General features: G+C 31.8%; 3 protein-coding genes across 4 annotated transcripts; 2 read left to right on the forward strand and 1 right to left on the reverse strand.

The window, feature by feature from the left end:
- Positions 1-557: 557 nt before the first annotated feature.
- LOC114368659 lies at positions 558-3,536 on the reverse strand. Of its 2 annotated transcripts, XM_028325878.1 has the most exons (5): positions 3,326-3,535; positions 2,714-2,974; positions 1,797-2,281; positions 1,449-1,680; positions 558-1,340 (listed from the first exon to the last, which is right to left on the reverse strand). In XM_028325878.1, exons 2-5 carry the CDS (start codon positions 2,967-2,969, stop codon positions 868-870), a joined length of 1,446 nt encoding a protein of 481 aa, XP_028181679.1. In that variant the 5' UTR covers positions 2,970-2,974; positions 3,326-3,535; the 3' UTR covers positions 558-867. The 2 variants fall into 2 exon arrangements, with proteins under 2 accessions (XP_028181679.1, XP_028181680.1); XM_028325879.1 differs by lacking the exon at positions 2,714-2,974 and having other exon boundaries at positions 3,326-3,536.
- A 3,825-nt stretch (positions 3,537-7,361) lies between these two features.
- LOC114425722 (pentatricopeptide repeat-containing protein At2g40240, mitochondrial-like) lies at positions 7,362-8,796 on the forward strand. The gene has a single exon (XM_028392672.1). The coding sequence runs from the start codon at positions 7,465-7,467 to the stop codon at positions 8,461-8,463; it is 999 nt and encodes a 332-aa protein (XP_028248473.1). The 5' UTR covers positions 7,362-7,464; the 3' UTR covers positions 8,464-8,796.
- A 5,216-nt stretch (positions 8,797-14,012) lies between these two features.
- Positions 14,013-14,795, forward strand: LOC114368429. Its single transcript, XM_028325708.1, has one exon. It carries the CDS (start codon positions 14,013-14,015, stop codon positions 14,793-14,795), a length of 783 nt encoding a protein of 260 aa, XP_028181509.1.
- The last annotated feature ends 2,223 nt before the right edge of the window (positions 14,796-17,018 follow it).

Raw genomic sequence — 17,018 nt, forward strand, 5'->3', positions numbered from 1 at the left:
CATCAGCAAAATTTTGGAATTTCGTATATACTAATAGTTTCGTAGAGTGCTCCACGTTCTTTATACGAAATTGTAGTTTCATGTCCGTTCAAATCTCCAATGAAAAAAGTTTAAATCAAATTCTTTAACTTTTTCTTTTAAACTTGCTATTTTTTACTCTAATTGTAAAACCCAACTTGAGTTCTTAACTTTAGTTTTAATAAGTTCACAATAAACTCACATCTTTAATCTTGATACTTTTATTTATTTGAAATTATTTTTATTTCAAATTAAATAATTAATTCATATAAATTTTTATTTTGAACTAGTAAATATGCAAAAACTATTTAGCAAGTAAGAATATTATAAAACTGGCTTGTGTAAGTTTCATGATTAGTTAATACTTGGTAGTGTAAAATTATTAGTACACGAAAATTAAATTTAAAATGGAAAAACTTCAAAAATAAAATAAAAGTGTATGTGTCATAGAATTAAAACTGAATGATTAATTTGAACACAAACGAGTTTTCAGTGTATTTGTTTTCACCAAAAGACAATTTTCCAAAAGTAGATGCATCTGCCATAGCAAACTAGGAATGTAATTATGCTATTATAAGTGGTAACATATACCTCAGAAATATTTCCATCTAAACCAAGCACCCTTCACAATTCCATTTCAATAAAACTATTATTTGACAAAGATATACACAGCCTATACAAAGTTTTTAAGTTACTCACCAAAATATTGAGCATTGACCAAAACATCAAATCAAATCACATATTAAGGTGGTCATCAGTTCCATCCGGATAGAAGATTGAAGTCCCATCGCCCTCTTCAACAAACCTACATATTGAGTCACCAAGCTATGACACTTCTTCAGCCAAGAGTCACCACTCATCCCATTTAGTTAAGAAGTCATCCCACATAGATGAAGCAATTGAATCCCTCGATGAGAATGCAAGTTGTTCTTGTATTGAAGATAGCATCGGCACATCGGGAAGTTCATCAATATCTGAAATTTCCTCTACTGGAGAGCCCCCAACACTATTGAATATCCAGTCATTTCTTTCTTCACGGCGGATGAAATTGTGCAAAACACATCCAGCTATGACTATATCGCGCTGAATCTGAAAGGAATACTGAGGAGCAAGTTTCAGGATTGGAAATCTAGTTTTCAACACATTAAATGACCTCAGGATAGCATTCCTCAGAAAACAATGCCTGTGATTGAACAGCTCTTTTGCGTTTCTTGGTAATTGATTAGCGCCTCTAAACTCATAATGCTGGTACCGAACCCCTTGGTAAGGAGCAATAAACCCTTCTGTATTTAAATATCCCTTGTCAACAAGGTAATACTTTCCTATGAAATAAATCCAAAGAAAAAAAATACATTTTAAGTTATTACTAACGTAATGTTTAATATTGACAGATAATGAACCCAAAACTACAAATATAATAACAACCAAACCTTGAGGTATTTGAGGGAAATTCTGATCTGGGTTATCAAGGACTGCCCTTAACACTCGTGAGTCGGTGACAGAACCTTCCCAACCAGGATAAACAAATATAAACTGCAGGTCAAATGTGCATGCTGCCAGCACATTTTGAGATAGGATACCTTTCTTATTGCGGAACCGAGATTGATCTTTGGCTGGAACATGAGCCGGAATGTTCATACCATCAATTACTCCTATACAATCCTGAAATTTTAGAGGGAAAGGAGGAAGTTCAGTAAACTAGCACAAATAGTAAGCACAGGAGGAGTTGAATTACATCAAGAGTAGTGAGGGAGGAGGAACTTAAAGATCATTGTAACCTTGAAATATGGATAAAATCTAGCATTGTTGAGAATTTCTGGAGGTGTCTTGAGCTGAGGAGGTTGCAAAACTTCACGTGACAATGATTTAATAGCCTTTAATACATTGTTAAAATGACGGCTAATGGTTTCACCAGAGTGTTGAAACCTCTCTTGAATCACTCTATTGCGCTCATTATGACCAATAACGTTTAAAAAAATTGCTAGCTGCTCCTCTATCATTACGCCAGCAGTATCACGCAACATGGCTCTCTGTCGGAGAATGTCACACAACTTGTGAAATACATGCTTGTCCATACGCAACATTTCCCGACAAAAGTCACCATGCCCATTCAGCACTTCTGTCATAAATTCGCATCTCCTAGGTGATAAACCACGGGCAGGTTGTTTGGTCAGACAGCTATAGTAATGGTATCCAGCAGCAGCAGCAACTAGTTCCATCTCATCCAATTCTAGGTCAATGTCATCCATGCTGATTGGTGTATCTGTAAAGATAAACTTCAAGAACGAATGGTGCAATATAATATCTCTCTCTGATATGTCTAGTTCATAGGTTTGGAAAGCATTACAATCATGCATAAAACAAGTCAAACAATAGTTCGAAAACAAAGTGCTGTTTTTACACCCAAAATTCCAAATTCATAAACTCAGTAGTATAGGCATTAAGCACAAAATCAAATTAGTAAAATTTGCAACTAACATCACTCCTTGCAGTCAATTTAACTGTACAAAAGTATAGGACCATTTTTAACAAAAAAAGAGGAAATTTTCTCAAACAATTCAACTAGAGGAAACACCACATTTGCCCTGCAACCACCGCAATCGTTTTTTGTCCTTAAGAGAGATGAAAACCTCCCGGGCATTAGGGTGGTCCTCAAACAAATCCAAAGCAAGAAAGTAAATCCGTTCATCAACACCTTGCATCTCATCCAACACTTTGATGCACTTGTTTATAGAGAATCTTTCCTCATTCTTCACGATTGCACTTGCCCTCATCTTCGAAGCAGACGCTATCTCCAGCATAGCATCAACTATAGCAGCCCCAGTAGCTTTCCGGCCTCTCTTGCGGACACCGCAAGAATTCGATGGCATGCCAGCCTGACGCTTGTGTCCATCCAACAAGTTCACATCATCTCCAGAGCCAGAAGAAGCATCATCATCTACGTAAGCCATTGCCACTGCAAACATCAACCAATGTGAATGCTACTCACGACTCATATTCTCAATGCAAATTGCAAACCACAACATAACCAAGCAATTATCACAACACAGCAGAGCAACCAAGAAACAAAACACAAACAAATATAAAAACCCCATCAAAGGGAAATTCCCAAAACACAAACAGTCCCAGAATCATAAAAAAAAAAACCAAATTCTCGACTATACACAAAAATTCAAAAACCCCAATGGAAGGAAGAATTTTAAAAATTAAAAATAAACTAATAATAGTAAGCAGAACAGACAAAAAAATGATTTTTTTTCTTATACGTTGGATTAAGAGAAAGGAAAAGCGAACAAAAACGTCGTACCGTGTCGGATAATGCTGTCGGATTCTCGAATCAGGGAAAGGAAACCGAGGAGAAATCACTGTCTATGTGAGTGAAGAGATGAACAGAAAAATGAAATTCTTAAACCCTAACTTACTGTGTATGTGTGAGAAATTCTGAAATGAACAAGAGGACGGGAAAAGAATTTGATGCTCTTCTCAGCTTCAAACGCGTCGTTTTACCTGTTACTAATAGTAGTCACCGGTTACTATCGTCGTCTAGTAGCACATTTTTTTAAAGTTGTTTTTTTTTCTTTCTCGTATATATATATATATATTGAGCATCAAGCACTTTTTAAAGTTGTCCTAAAACCGAAATTATGACAAATTATTTTCTTATGGAAAATTATGTCAAATTATACTCTTATAAATATTTAATATATGAAAAAAAAATAGCAATGGTTAATATCATTCTCATTACATTTTGCGAAATTGAAGACTTTCTTTTGAGATATCTATTTTCATTCTTAGGAATAACCTCTAGAATAATATAATGATATAATTATGAGATAAATAATTATTGTAGTTCTTAAATGTATAAATTGATGATAATTTATTCATGAACAAACAAAAAAAATATGATTTAATCCTTGATATGTACAAAATGTGATAATTTTATATTATGATTATATTTGATAAGATATGTGAATTAATTTTTAATTTTTTTATTAGTTGAAAAGTTCATTTAATTGTTTAATAGATAAGTTTAGGCTTTTTAATGACTGAAGGTAATTTTTTTTCCATTTTTTATGAGTCTTTTTCAAATTATTTTTAAGTCGTGTTACGACTTTTAAGTTAAAAGTTGTAAAATCTATTATTACTTATATTTTTTTAAAGATTGAAGTTGTAAATAATTTTATAAACTCATATCAATTCTTTTTTTTTTATTTATGACTTCAAAGTCATAGGTTTTTTTAACTCACGACTTCAAAGTCTTAAGTTTGTTTTATTTTTCTTTTTTTTATCTCCACGACTTTGAAGTCATAATAGGGTTTTTTTAACATTTAAAGTTTTTAATTTTATCATTTTTATTTACTTGTATTTTCTTTTTTATTTTGATTTCAATTTTTGTTAAAAATTGTAAATAATTTTATTTAGTATTTTTAATTTTACTTGATTTTAGTTTTATTTAATATTTTGTATATATTTTCTATATGATTTTATTTAATATGTTATATATTTTTAAATATTTTTTATTTTAAAAATTTTATGTAATTTTTGAATAATGTGAAATCTAAAATATTTTTTATATTTAAAATTTTATATGTTTAACATAATCAGAGTAAGTGTGCATATAAATAAGTAGATTGTTAATATTTTGTATATTCAATAACATTATAAAAAATTAAATAAAATTATGTCCATTTTTTATAAATTAAAAAAATAAAAAATAAAATATAAGTAAATAAAAATTATAAAATAAAAAATTTTAAACATAAAATAGAAACACCTGTTATGACTTCAAAGTTGTAGAGATAAAAAAATTTTACGACTTTAAAGCTGTAAGTTAAAAAAATATATATAACTTTAAAGTCGTAAATAAAAAAATAAACTGAAGTCGTAAAATTATTTATGATTTCAGTTAAAAGAATTTATAAATTATAATAAATGTTACGACTTCTAATTCAAACGAAAAAATTTAAAATGGAAACAAATTACCCCGAACAAGTAAAAAAGTCAAATGAGTTTGTTTTTACAATGTTATTTGAAGTAATCTTTTTTTTAAACGATTATTTCTAATTTTTATATTTTTTTTCTTTTTATACTTAATATATTTATCAAAATTTTTGGTTATCATTTTTCAATAAAATCATGATTTTATTATTTTTCAGATATTTTATACTTTTTAGCTACTTAAACAACTAATTTTACCAAAAACTTATACTTAAATTATTAATTTTGTCAAACATAATCTATATATTTCATTTTTTAATAAAATGATTTTTCAATATGAAACAAAAGTAAATCCACATAAAGAATCATGATTGAGTTATCGTTTGTTAAAACTCTTATTTTTTTAATCAATTATTTTCTTAAAAAAATATAAAAAAAGACAACCGCAGTAGGTTTCGTGAATTTGATGCATGAAAGGGTTCGTACTATATGGTAAGTTTTTTGCATTCCAAATATCAAAAACTAAAATGATTGGTATTGATAATTTATGAAATTAATTTGATATATTACTCAACACTACATAATACTATGATATATACAAAATAAAACTTATATAAGATGAAAAAAAATAATAATAACCATCATTTTTTTACGCTCTAAGTGGTACTAAATATTTTATTGATATTTTAGTCCTTAAACTTATATTAATTTTAAGTTCTTACAAAATACATAATCTTATGGTAATTTTTTTAAAATTATTTAAGCTTTTAGAAATTACAATTTAGGTAGTTTGTATCAATACTATGGTTAGGAAAAAAAACATTTGAATCAATGTGTGTATTGGTATCTATATTATGGTCACTTATTTGTTTAAAAGATAAAGTAATAAAATTATTATAAATTTATTATCTCTTTATGATTCTTTATATTTATTTATAAAAACGGTTTCATATTAGGAGGGTAACATCTATTTTTTTTATGTGTAAATTATTTTTTTATCAAATATATTTAAGTAAAGAAAATATCTTAGTGGAACAACCGTCTTATATAATTTAATTTAAGATGAATCTGTCTCTTTTAATATGTATTGTTATTTTGATCATTAAAAATATATTTAAATTTTTAATTAAGTCTCATATTAAATAAAATTATTAGTGTAAATATTATCATATTCTCTCATTTTTATTAATTTTGTAATTTTATCATTTAAATTATATTATAAATATGAAATTAATTTGTAAGTGATTACATTAAAATAAATATTAAATCTAAGATGTTCCTAACAAGATTTTTTAAAATTTAAAATTAGTTACTCTATCAAAATTAAGTTATTATCTTATATGTTATTAATATGTATAATGTTAGAATAATTCATTTATTTATTTATTTTATGAAATAATATTAATGGCAAAGTATTGACGCCCCTGTTGCTCTATTGCGGCCAACGGCGGAGGAGTGCGGTGGCTGTGTGGTTTTGATTGCGTTTGGCGATTTTTTATTCCTTGATCTTGATTTTGAGGGTTTGAATGTTCTTTCTTGTTAATTCTGAATTTGTTTGTAGTTGATTTGGGGGTTAGGGAGTTTCAGATTTGGGGTTGGAGGAGGTGGCTGCGTGTTGAGGTGCAGTACCTGAGCCTTGTATTTTTTTTAGTTTTTTTCAACTTGTAATGGTTTATAATCACCACAAAATATATTATTGCATTTTTTTTAATTTATGATTTTTTTAATTGTCTATAATTTTTTTTAAATTAAAAAATATCATGTACGTTTAAATTTATCTAAATTTAATTTCAGATAAAAAGTCATATTTTAATTTTGCAAGAATAAAAGTTAAATAATTTTTTTTACATGAACTAAAAATCAACTTTGGATATTTTATAAGGATAAAAAAATATTTTAATAATTATAATTTTTTTTATTTATATACTTTTGACAATTATTTTTTGTTCAATTTCTATCACCATAAATGTTATCATTATAAACAAATATAATTTATCATTAATAGGCTAACAATTTATATGTATTATGATACTTAATTAAAATTTTAAGCATATTTAGAAACTAAAATGATAATTGTCATTTAAGTTCAAAGACAAAGAGGTTAATAAGTTATTAAATTTAAGAAATAAAATATTTATAAATTATTAAATTTAAAAATTAAATAAAAAAGTCTAACTTTTTTATATGTAACATATAGATGATGATATGTGACCATCATATATATATATATCATATGACTGATGGTTAACTTTGAAGTTATTATTGAAAGTATGACGTAGACATAATTATTTGAATTAATGAATGAAATTAACTATAAATCTAATTTTTCATACTTCAGTGGAACAAAATTTTAATTTTTCATAAATGTATCTAACCCTAAGCACTTAATAAATCCAAAGACGGAAATAACTATTTAATTAATTGTAGCTGCTGCTGCTGCTACTGCCAACACGGCCTTCACTAATAGTACTACCTCGCTCAATCTTCGTGAACAAGCGACAACAAACAATGTCGTTTCTCCGCAAATCCCCAAACAAAACCCTCACCACCCTCCGTCGTTTCGCAACAACCCTAGCCGCGAAACCCTTCCCCGACGACCCCACCGCCGCCTACTACGACCAGCTTGCCTTCGCCGCCGGCGACTCGGGCGACTTCCACGCGCTCCGCGACGTCCTCAACAAGCGCATACAAGACGGCTTCCTCAACACCAAGATTACCTTCAACTTCCTCAAAGACACCAACTTCTCCCCCTCCGTAATCGACAACCTCGTCCAAACCCTCTCCCACCTAAACCAAGGTGCCACGCGCCGCAGCGCCCTCGACTCCCTCGTCACGCGCCTCTGCAAGCTCCGTCGCGCGGATGAGGCGCTTCGCGTGATAGATTCTCTGGCGCGTGACAACGTCTGCGCCCCCGCCGCGTGCACCTTCTACCCAGTCCTCAAATGCCTCACCCGGGAAGAAAAATCCCTCGACCACGCGCGGCGCGTGGTCGATCACATGGCCAGGCTCGGGATCGCGCTCGACGTGACGGCGCACAACATTTTTCTCATGGCGCACTGCTACGCCGGCGAGTTGGACGCGGCGGCCGGAGTTTTGAAAAGAATGGAGGAGGACGGTGTGGGGGCGGACCCGCGTACATTCGACGCGCTGGTGCTTGGCGCGTGCAGGGCTGGGAAGGTGGAGGGTGCTATGGTGGTGGTGAGGAGGATGGTGGATGATGGAGTGCCCATGTTGTACTCAACACACATGTGTATTATTGGGACCCTTTTGAAGATGAAGTGCTATGAACTTGCTATGAAGTATGTTAGGGTTTTTGTTGGGAAGGATAAGTTGTTGGATTCTGAGCTTCTTGGGTGTTTGGCCTGCAAGCTTGTGAATTTGAAGAGGGTTAAGGAGGGAATGTCTGTTTTGGAGGAAATGAAGCAAAAGGGTGTGCCAATGGGTCATAAGTTGAACAAGTTTTATGAAATGAATGCTGGAAATGAAAATGGTGCAAGGGTTGATTGATGGTGGAGTTTAAGGAGGAGGGAATGGAGTGTAGTGTGGATGTGGATGTGGGGAAAATGTAGATTCAGGATTATATTTGTCATCATGGTTAGTTCTATGACCTTTTTTGAGGGTTACAAATTACCATGGATATATTTATGGAAAAATTTGAGGTTTATGGTTTCGGTTGATTTTTAGGAGATGAGAACCAATTCATCTTTGCAGCTTAGAGAGTTATTTGTAGGGACGCAAAATTTATTCAAGTTTTAGATTTATTTATCTTAAATTCAGAAGTAATGACAGATTCACTGGGTGCCAATTCAGTTCAATTCTCCATACCATGAGTTAGTTCAACAATAGCTTTCTCTTATACTACTAGATGAGATTGACTAGATAGATCAAACATAGTTCATTGGGCGTTAGGCTTAGATAAAAACCAAATTCTCACAGACATTCTTCACTATAAGATCCTTTTTAATAATTTCATCCAATATCCTCCTTGCTTTGCTTCTACTCCTTTTTAACGATAGGAAAATAAAAACAGATAGATAAAGACAATTGACTTTGTATTGATTCTGTGTCTTGATATTTTCTGATTTGCTTTAGATGATGGCACTGGCAGATATTGTTTATTTCAAGCTTAATATTCTTCCCTTCATAGTTCCACTGCTAGATTTTGGTGGCAGAGTACTCGGCAAATTTGTTTACCTTTGTGAATAAACTTTGGAAGTGTTACTTAGGTTTTGCATTTTACTAAATATTTGTTTTTCTTGAGGAGATATAGAGTAGACAACATTAGCTTAAACACCCACATTCATGGATATACTTGTGTATTTATTCAATTCTCCGCAGAAAGTAGATAGTCTCTCAATCATAAAAAGTGACATCAATTTATTCTTTCAATAATAAAAGTAACACTATAATAAAAAAAAAAGTAATAAAAAGTAACACTAATCTAATACACTACCTAATTGAAAGTTTCATTAATGGTGTTCTTATGATTTGTAGATCGAAAGATAGTTTTGATGAAACTTTATATATGATTTAGTGATGATTTCAACTTTCTTTGGAGTACTAAAATGATGTGATTTATATCTTCAGAGGATTAAATTTGAATCCTACATGTATTTCTTACTTGCGAGTGAACGTTGTTAAGCTTTACCATGCTTACAAGATATCCTGCCATGAATAATTTTCAAGGATTTCCCTTTGTTTTCCCTGGTAAGTTCCAGTGATTATGCATACTGAATTCTATGTTATGTGCCAGAGCAATACATACCTGCCCTTTCCTAGGCATGGCAACGGGGCGGGTCGGGGTCGGATTTTGTTTACCCCACCCCAGCCCCAGACTCCCCATTTCCCTCCCCGCCCCCGCCCCCGAAACCGATGGGGGTGTAAATACACCTCCCATCCCCGTCCCCGACGGGGGTCGGGTTTTCCCCGTCCCCCCTCCCGACATTTTTATAAAATTTTATTAAAAAATATAATTTTTCATAAAATAAAAAATATAATTTTAAATAAAATATAAAATTCAATCTAATAGTTTTATATTTCAATGTGTTATATATATTAATTATTAGCTGGGCGGGTTCGGGGATGGATTCGGGGCAGGTATTGAGAATCTCATCTCCGACCCCACACCCGAATTTGGTTATTGGGAAAAATCCAACCCTGACTCCGATTAACTCGAATTTTTCCTGTCAAAATCGGGGCGGGTTCGGGGCGGGCCCCACGGGTTCGGACCCCGTTGCCATGCCTATCCTTTCCTATCCCTTCTGACCTCCATCCTACTTCACGGGAAATTATATTTTACAAAGTGATCTGGACCTCCTGCTTGCATATCCAGGGCAATATTTGTGGGATTAGGGTTGTGACCTGATCTCAGTTTTTGTTGTTTTCATCCTTTTTTATTTTTTAAGAAATATTATTAGAGTTAAGAGAGAAATAGGGGCTGAGGGTAAGATATCCATCCTCCTACAAAAGAACAGACCAAAAAGAGAAGATGATAATTGCTAAGAAAAAGACAACTGAGGCCAAGAGGACTCATTTGAAATATGCTTGCCTCTTGGTCTTGGTTAAGATTATGTAAGGAAAGTCGAGGATCCAGGCAGTATAGCATGCCAAAAGAGAGCACGTTTTGCAAGCTGTTATGTGCTAAATAATTTTGGGGAGTTTAGAGTTTGGAATCAGCATATAAAGTGAAGAGATGAAACCTCAGCTTTTCTGTATTAAATTGTGCTATATCAACAAAAGTCATAAACTGTTGTTTTGTTCAAACCTTTTTTGTTTGGTCTTTGCCTTGTTCATTTTGGATTAATGAAACATTGGAGAATCAGCACTCATAAATTTGTTGTATTGGGTGTGATTAGCACCATGAGTAAAATTTTGTACTTTCCTTGGAATTAGAGTAGAAGATATGTTCAAAAGTGGAAGAAATGTTAGTGTGCTACTGAGATTGGACTAGTTTTGAGATTTATGTAGTTTACAGGCTACTTAATGTTTTCCTGTTTTACATAAATTTCTAGTTTTCTGAATTCTATTTTATCAATTATGACAGTAAACAGGCTAGGATATTTCGACCGCACTATGCATATGCTGATTCTGAATCTCTCTTATGTAAGAGACCATGTTTATAACCGGACACTTGTGTTTAACCAGAAAAATTGAAATAACAATTTGACAAATTCTAAATTGAGATCATAACATCAAAATATACGGCCGATTCAAATATGATCCTTAACTGTTTTCGTGACTGCACAATTTTAGTAATTATATATATGCACCTGTAGTGTGGAAAAGAGAGCCTCACAAAGTCTTGGAAACTATTAACGAGGATAAAATTAGAAAAATAATAAATAATGATAAATTATACCATTTCCCCGTCAGGGATGTTTAAGTTGTATTATTCTCCTTAATTCTGAAATTTAAATTATCCACTTTCAAAAAATAAAACATTAAAATGTTATACTTTAGTTTTAGCGAAAATGAACCACTTTACGATGATGAATAACTATACATGACTCTTGGGCCAATATTTTTCACCCTCTGCAACTTCTGTGTCATAGCCAACTAATTGTTAAATACCTTATTATTGATATTAGGGATTTGACAAGGTGAACGAAGGTTTAAGATATTTTATTATTTCATTTTGAAAATTTACACACTTCTTATTTCATCCTTTTTTGTTTTTTTGTAAGTTTTATTTCATCCTTTAAAGTCTCAACTTGATAAAATGGGTTTGCATCCGGTTAATGATAATGTTAGGGTGTGTTTGATTTAGAGGAAAGAAATAGAGTAGATGAAAATAAAAGATAACTAATTTAAAAAGGAAGAAATAAAATGATATGTTATATTGTTTGTGTTAAGACAAATAGATGAAAAATAATATTGTAAATTTTTTTGGGATAAAATAGAAAATTTGATGCTCCGGGTCGGCCTAATTTTAACTTAATTCTTTGCAAAATATATTGTAACAAACGAAACTGGTGTATTTCCGTCTGCGCCACAAATTTCTGCTCTTATACCAAACATAGCCTTAGAGTCATAAAAGAAGAAAAATAAAATAGTTATTCACCTTATATTGTACTACCCACTCAAGTATAAGAAAAAAAAATACTTATTTCTTGGTCTTAAATATAACTTTTTTAAACTATTTTATCTTAATGTTATTATCTTTAAAATATTCTCCTTTTAATTAAGATGTTAATTTTATTGACTTTTTTAATTCTTAATATCAAGTTTTAATAAAGAATAAATTAAAAAATTATTTTTTAATTGAAATTGATGTAATTAATTATGATTAACTAACTTTCTTTTTGTAAACATGAATCAGTTTTCCTTCTTCTTATATTTAAAATGAAAAGGGAGTACATATTATTAAAAAAGAGTGTAATTTATAATATATTTGGTTAAGATAATAAAAATAAAAGAGATATTTATATTAAAATAAAATAGAATGTAAAAAATGTGTGATTCGCGTTAAATCCACCTATTTCTTCTCTGTTTTTCTCCTTCCACCCTATTTCTTCTCTGTTACTGAAAAAACAGTGATGATGAGAAATACATCTTCAGTGAAAAGGTGCAATGGTTTCCTAATACTGCGATTTTGCTTCACAGTCAATACAATTAATCAACACCATTGTTGGTCTGGACCTCTCTTTGCATATTGGGCTTATTACTCGCCCTTTCCAATGAACTTCTGCTTCTATTTCAATTATAAATTATAATGATAAATTTCTTACTTTGATTTACTTTTCTTAGTTACAATAAATTTGGATTAGTCGAAGAAGGAAGAACATAAGAAAATAGAATATAATAACATTATGTTCCATTGTTTCAATTAATAAAATGAAGATAAATATATAATAAAAACTGGCAAACTTTTTTCTTCTTATTCTATTATTTACCTTCATTTTCTTTTTCCTAATTTGGGAGGAATGAGATGGAAATAGAATTTGGTTTCATTGCATCATAATAGAATAAATTTTTTATTCAGTAATATGTTTCATTTCACTGTATTCCATTCCATCTCATATCTTTCAATCAATTGATTTAGGATCATTTTCGACTAAAAATGAATTTATTTGAAAAATAAAAAAATAAAGAAACTCAACAATGAATGTAAAATCAATAGGGTAACTTCAATTAAATTTACAATTTATTATATTTTTTATTGTCCTGATACTTAGACATATATCAAACTCGAATCCAGTCCCTTATGATTATGATAATTGTCATAGGATAATTATCATAAGGATCAAAGACCCCTATCAATTTATTATATATGTACGTATATTCTATTATAATGTTTTTAAGCAAATATTCTATTATAATGTTAATAATTGATTTTTCGTTAATAATTAACATTTCTTACTTTCCCCCTGAAAACAGATTACGCCTTCCAGCTTGAAACCTAAAATTCAGTCCAAGTTTTTACCCTCGTTTTCGGCTTCCAAATGAGAATGAGAGAGTTCAATGTAAAAAGCAATGAATCAAGCTTCTTTTTTTTTTTTCCCCTTTTACTTTTAATCAGTGGTGATGGGTTAAGGACTGGCCGCAAGCTATCTCCAATTCGTCAGTGGTGATACTTTTAAGGTGAGTATTTTTAAGTCATGTGAATCATATAATTTGAACAACACAGCAAAATTAAGAAAAGAAGAGACATGTTGTTACCAGGGAGAAAACAAACCAGCAGTAAAGCACTACTCTGGCACAACCACAAATGGAAGATCATACCACCAAAACGCTTAGGAAATTTCACATAACTAATTTTCTTAGAGCTTTTAAGTCGACGGGATATTAGTAGCTAGGAAAAGATGTTGTCTGTTGCCTGTCTAGGGAATATTCGATACTGTTATTTCATGTTTCCATTCTGTTTCTTGTTTTCGTTTTGGCAGTACCTTATGCGAGGTTTATATATATATTAATACTTATCATGTAAGGGCAGCAGAAAAAATAATAGAATTCCTTTCTTCTCTTCATTTCTTCTTTGGAGGGTCTTAGACCTCGAATGCTAGGAATCACTGAGTTGTTCTTCAGTTCATAACATTTTGTGCTTTCATTGAGAGCCAATGACGGAACCTGGCCATTGGAACCCCGTCCTTGACCGACTCGAGGCCGCCATTGCCCACTTCGCTACCACCCAAGCCTCTATGGCTGCCAGACTAGATGTCCTTCTCCTGAAAATAGATACCCTGTTAATCAGCCAACACCCTCCATCTTCTTCCTTTGCACAACCACCTTCCGCAAACATACCCATGCCGTCGTCGTCGCCGCCCATGTCGATTCCACTTTCATGCCCCGTGCCGATGCAACAAAGCCAAGCACCCATGCTTGCTCCTCACCTTTCAACCAACAGCAAGCACCATGTGCCCCACGCGCCTTCCTCCATCTTCAACCAGCTCGTTCACGCTCGAGCCGTTGATTCCTTCAACAACCTCTTAAGTGTTGTTGTTCATTATGGTTGTGCAGTGACTCCTCATGACAAGCTTTTGGAAAATAGAGACATGACATTGTTTGAGATGGGAGTTGAGTCCTATGGGTCTGCCATGGTTGCACGCAAGCGCCAACTAGCAGCTTTTGCACTATGGATGGCTGCTAAACCAAGTGAGTTTCGTCGGGACAGACCTTGGGATCCTGGTATTACTTTTGGAAGCCATGGTTTGAAGCCCCAACACCTTGAGGACAAGGTGTTTTTGATGGGCCAAGGAATGTTAGGAGGGAGAAAACAAACTAGCAGCAAACCACTACTCAGGGCACAACCACAGTCTCAAATGGAAAATCGTATCACCAAAACGCTTAAGGAATTTCACATAACTAATTATGTTAGAGCTTCTGAGCTGGCAGGATATTAGTGGCTAGGAAAAGATGTTGTCTGCTGCTTGTTTAGGGAATATTCGATACTATTATGCCATGTTTCCATTCTATTTCTTGTTTTCGTTTTGGTAGTACCTTGTGTGAGGTTCATATATATAGCAATACTTATCATGTAAGGGCAACAGAGAAAATAATAGAATTCATTTCTTCTCTTCATTTCTTCTTTCAAGGGTCCTAGACCTCGAATGCTAGGAATCACTGAGTTGTTCCTAGACAAATGTTATGAACTGAAGAACAACTCACTGATTCCTAGCATTCGAGGTCTAGGACCCTTCAAAGAAGAAATGAAAAGAAGAAATAAATTCTATTATTTTCTCTGCTTCCTTTACATGATATATATATATATATATCGCACAAGGTATTGTCAAAATGAAAACAAGAAAAAGAATGAAAACATGGAATAACAGTATCGGATATTCCCTAGACAAGCAGTAGGCAACATCTTTTCCTAGTCACTAATATCCTACCAGCTCAGAAGCTCTAACAGAATTAGTTATGTGAAATTCCTTAAGCGTTTTGGTGGTAAGATCTTCCATTTGGGTCTGTGGTTGTGCCCTGAGTAGTGCTTTGTCGTTGGTTTGTTTTCTCCTTCCTAACGCATGTGCGTAAAACTATTGGACTCCATGTAGGTGTATAGGAATTTGGAGACATATTTAATGTAATAAATATTATCAATTTTAACATACATATTTTTCATAAGCAAAAATGAATTTTGTTGATGCTTTTCAGCCTTACATAAATGCAACTGCTACAAGACAAAGAGGTCAAAATACATGTATCAAGTTTACATAGCCCTTTCCCTTACATCATACAACTATATAGGCCTATGCATCTAATTCAATTAATTAAGATACTTTAATTATTTTAAACTTCTTAGTATATTGTCTTCAATTAATTAAGTTCAATTTATTTTTATTTTAACTTATAAGTAGCTTTTAAGCCCAAAAAAAGTTGGGTCAAACAAAACCTAAGGCTATTTCAGTCCCCTAACCTAAAATTATAATTTAATTATTTTTATTAAATTTTCCTAACTTAATTATAACTCAATTATATTTATTAATTTTTCTTAAATTTTTTATAACTTTATCAATATAATATTTAATAATTATTTTTATACAAAATAATTAAAAAATTGAGTTTAACATGTAATATATGAAATTAAAAAAATAAAAAATTGAGCTTGACTTTTTTACATAATCAAGTGAAAGTGGTATCTCAAAAAAAGAAAAATAAGTGGTTAAGTTATGCATCAAACGCGAACATGCACTAGTAACTTTTAATTAATTGTTAAGTTTTGATTATTATATTTTTTTTGCCTAAAGTCATATATTAGGCCTTGAGTGAGCCTTATTAGGTTTCAATCAATCATTAGTGCATATGTTACCCTAATGTCATATATTGGGCCTAGATTAGGTTTCAATTAATCAATAATGCATATGTTACACTAAAATGATACTGAGCCTTGACTGGGCCATCATTAGTGTATATGAATATGTTACACTAAAGTCATATAGTGGGTCTTACTGGGTTTCAATTACACTAAAGTGATATTAGGCCTTGAGTATTGAGTTTCAATTAATCATTAGTGCATATGTTACACTAAAGTCATATTGGAAAGTGGTGAATGCATAAGTTACACATTGAAGGCAATTGTTTCGTGCACCTAACATTTTTCTTGTGCACCCAGCTAATTATTGTAAATTCCGTACATCTGCTAATAAACATACGGATTTGCAATCCGTAAGAGTAAGCTTAAGCATTAATAATCCGTAAGAGTAAGCTTATGGATTCATAATCCGTAAGAGACTTACAAATTCATAACTCGTAATCCGTATGTTCGGATTACAATTTCTTTTTAAAAAATATTTTACAAATTAATGGCCCATGCAAGACTCAAACATATAACTTTCACGTTATTAGCATGACGTTCTAACCAACTGAGGTAATAGGATAATTATGTTATAAAATAATTAATGTCGCTATATATAACACTAAAATTTATAATGTATATTTAATGCACATGTAAATTTACATAATAAATTTTGTGACTATTAATTTTTATCTAATAATTAATTTGTTTACAGATATAATTTTTTGACAATTAATTTTAATCTAATAATTAATTAGAGTAAGCTTATGGATTTGTAATCCATATGTTCATTAGCAAGGATACTTTCGAAATTTAAAAAATTGTTGGGTGC

This window comes from Glycine soja, chromosome 9 (genome assembly GCF_004193775.1).
Source record: "Glycine soja cultivar W05 chromosome 9, ASM419377v2, whole genome shotgun sequence".
In the NCBI taxonomy this organism is placed as follows: domain Eukaryota; kingdom Viridiplantae; phylum Streptophyta; class Magnoliopsida; order Fabales; family Fabaceae; genus Glycine; species Glycine soja.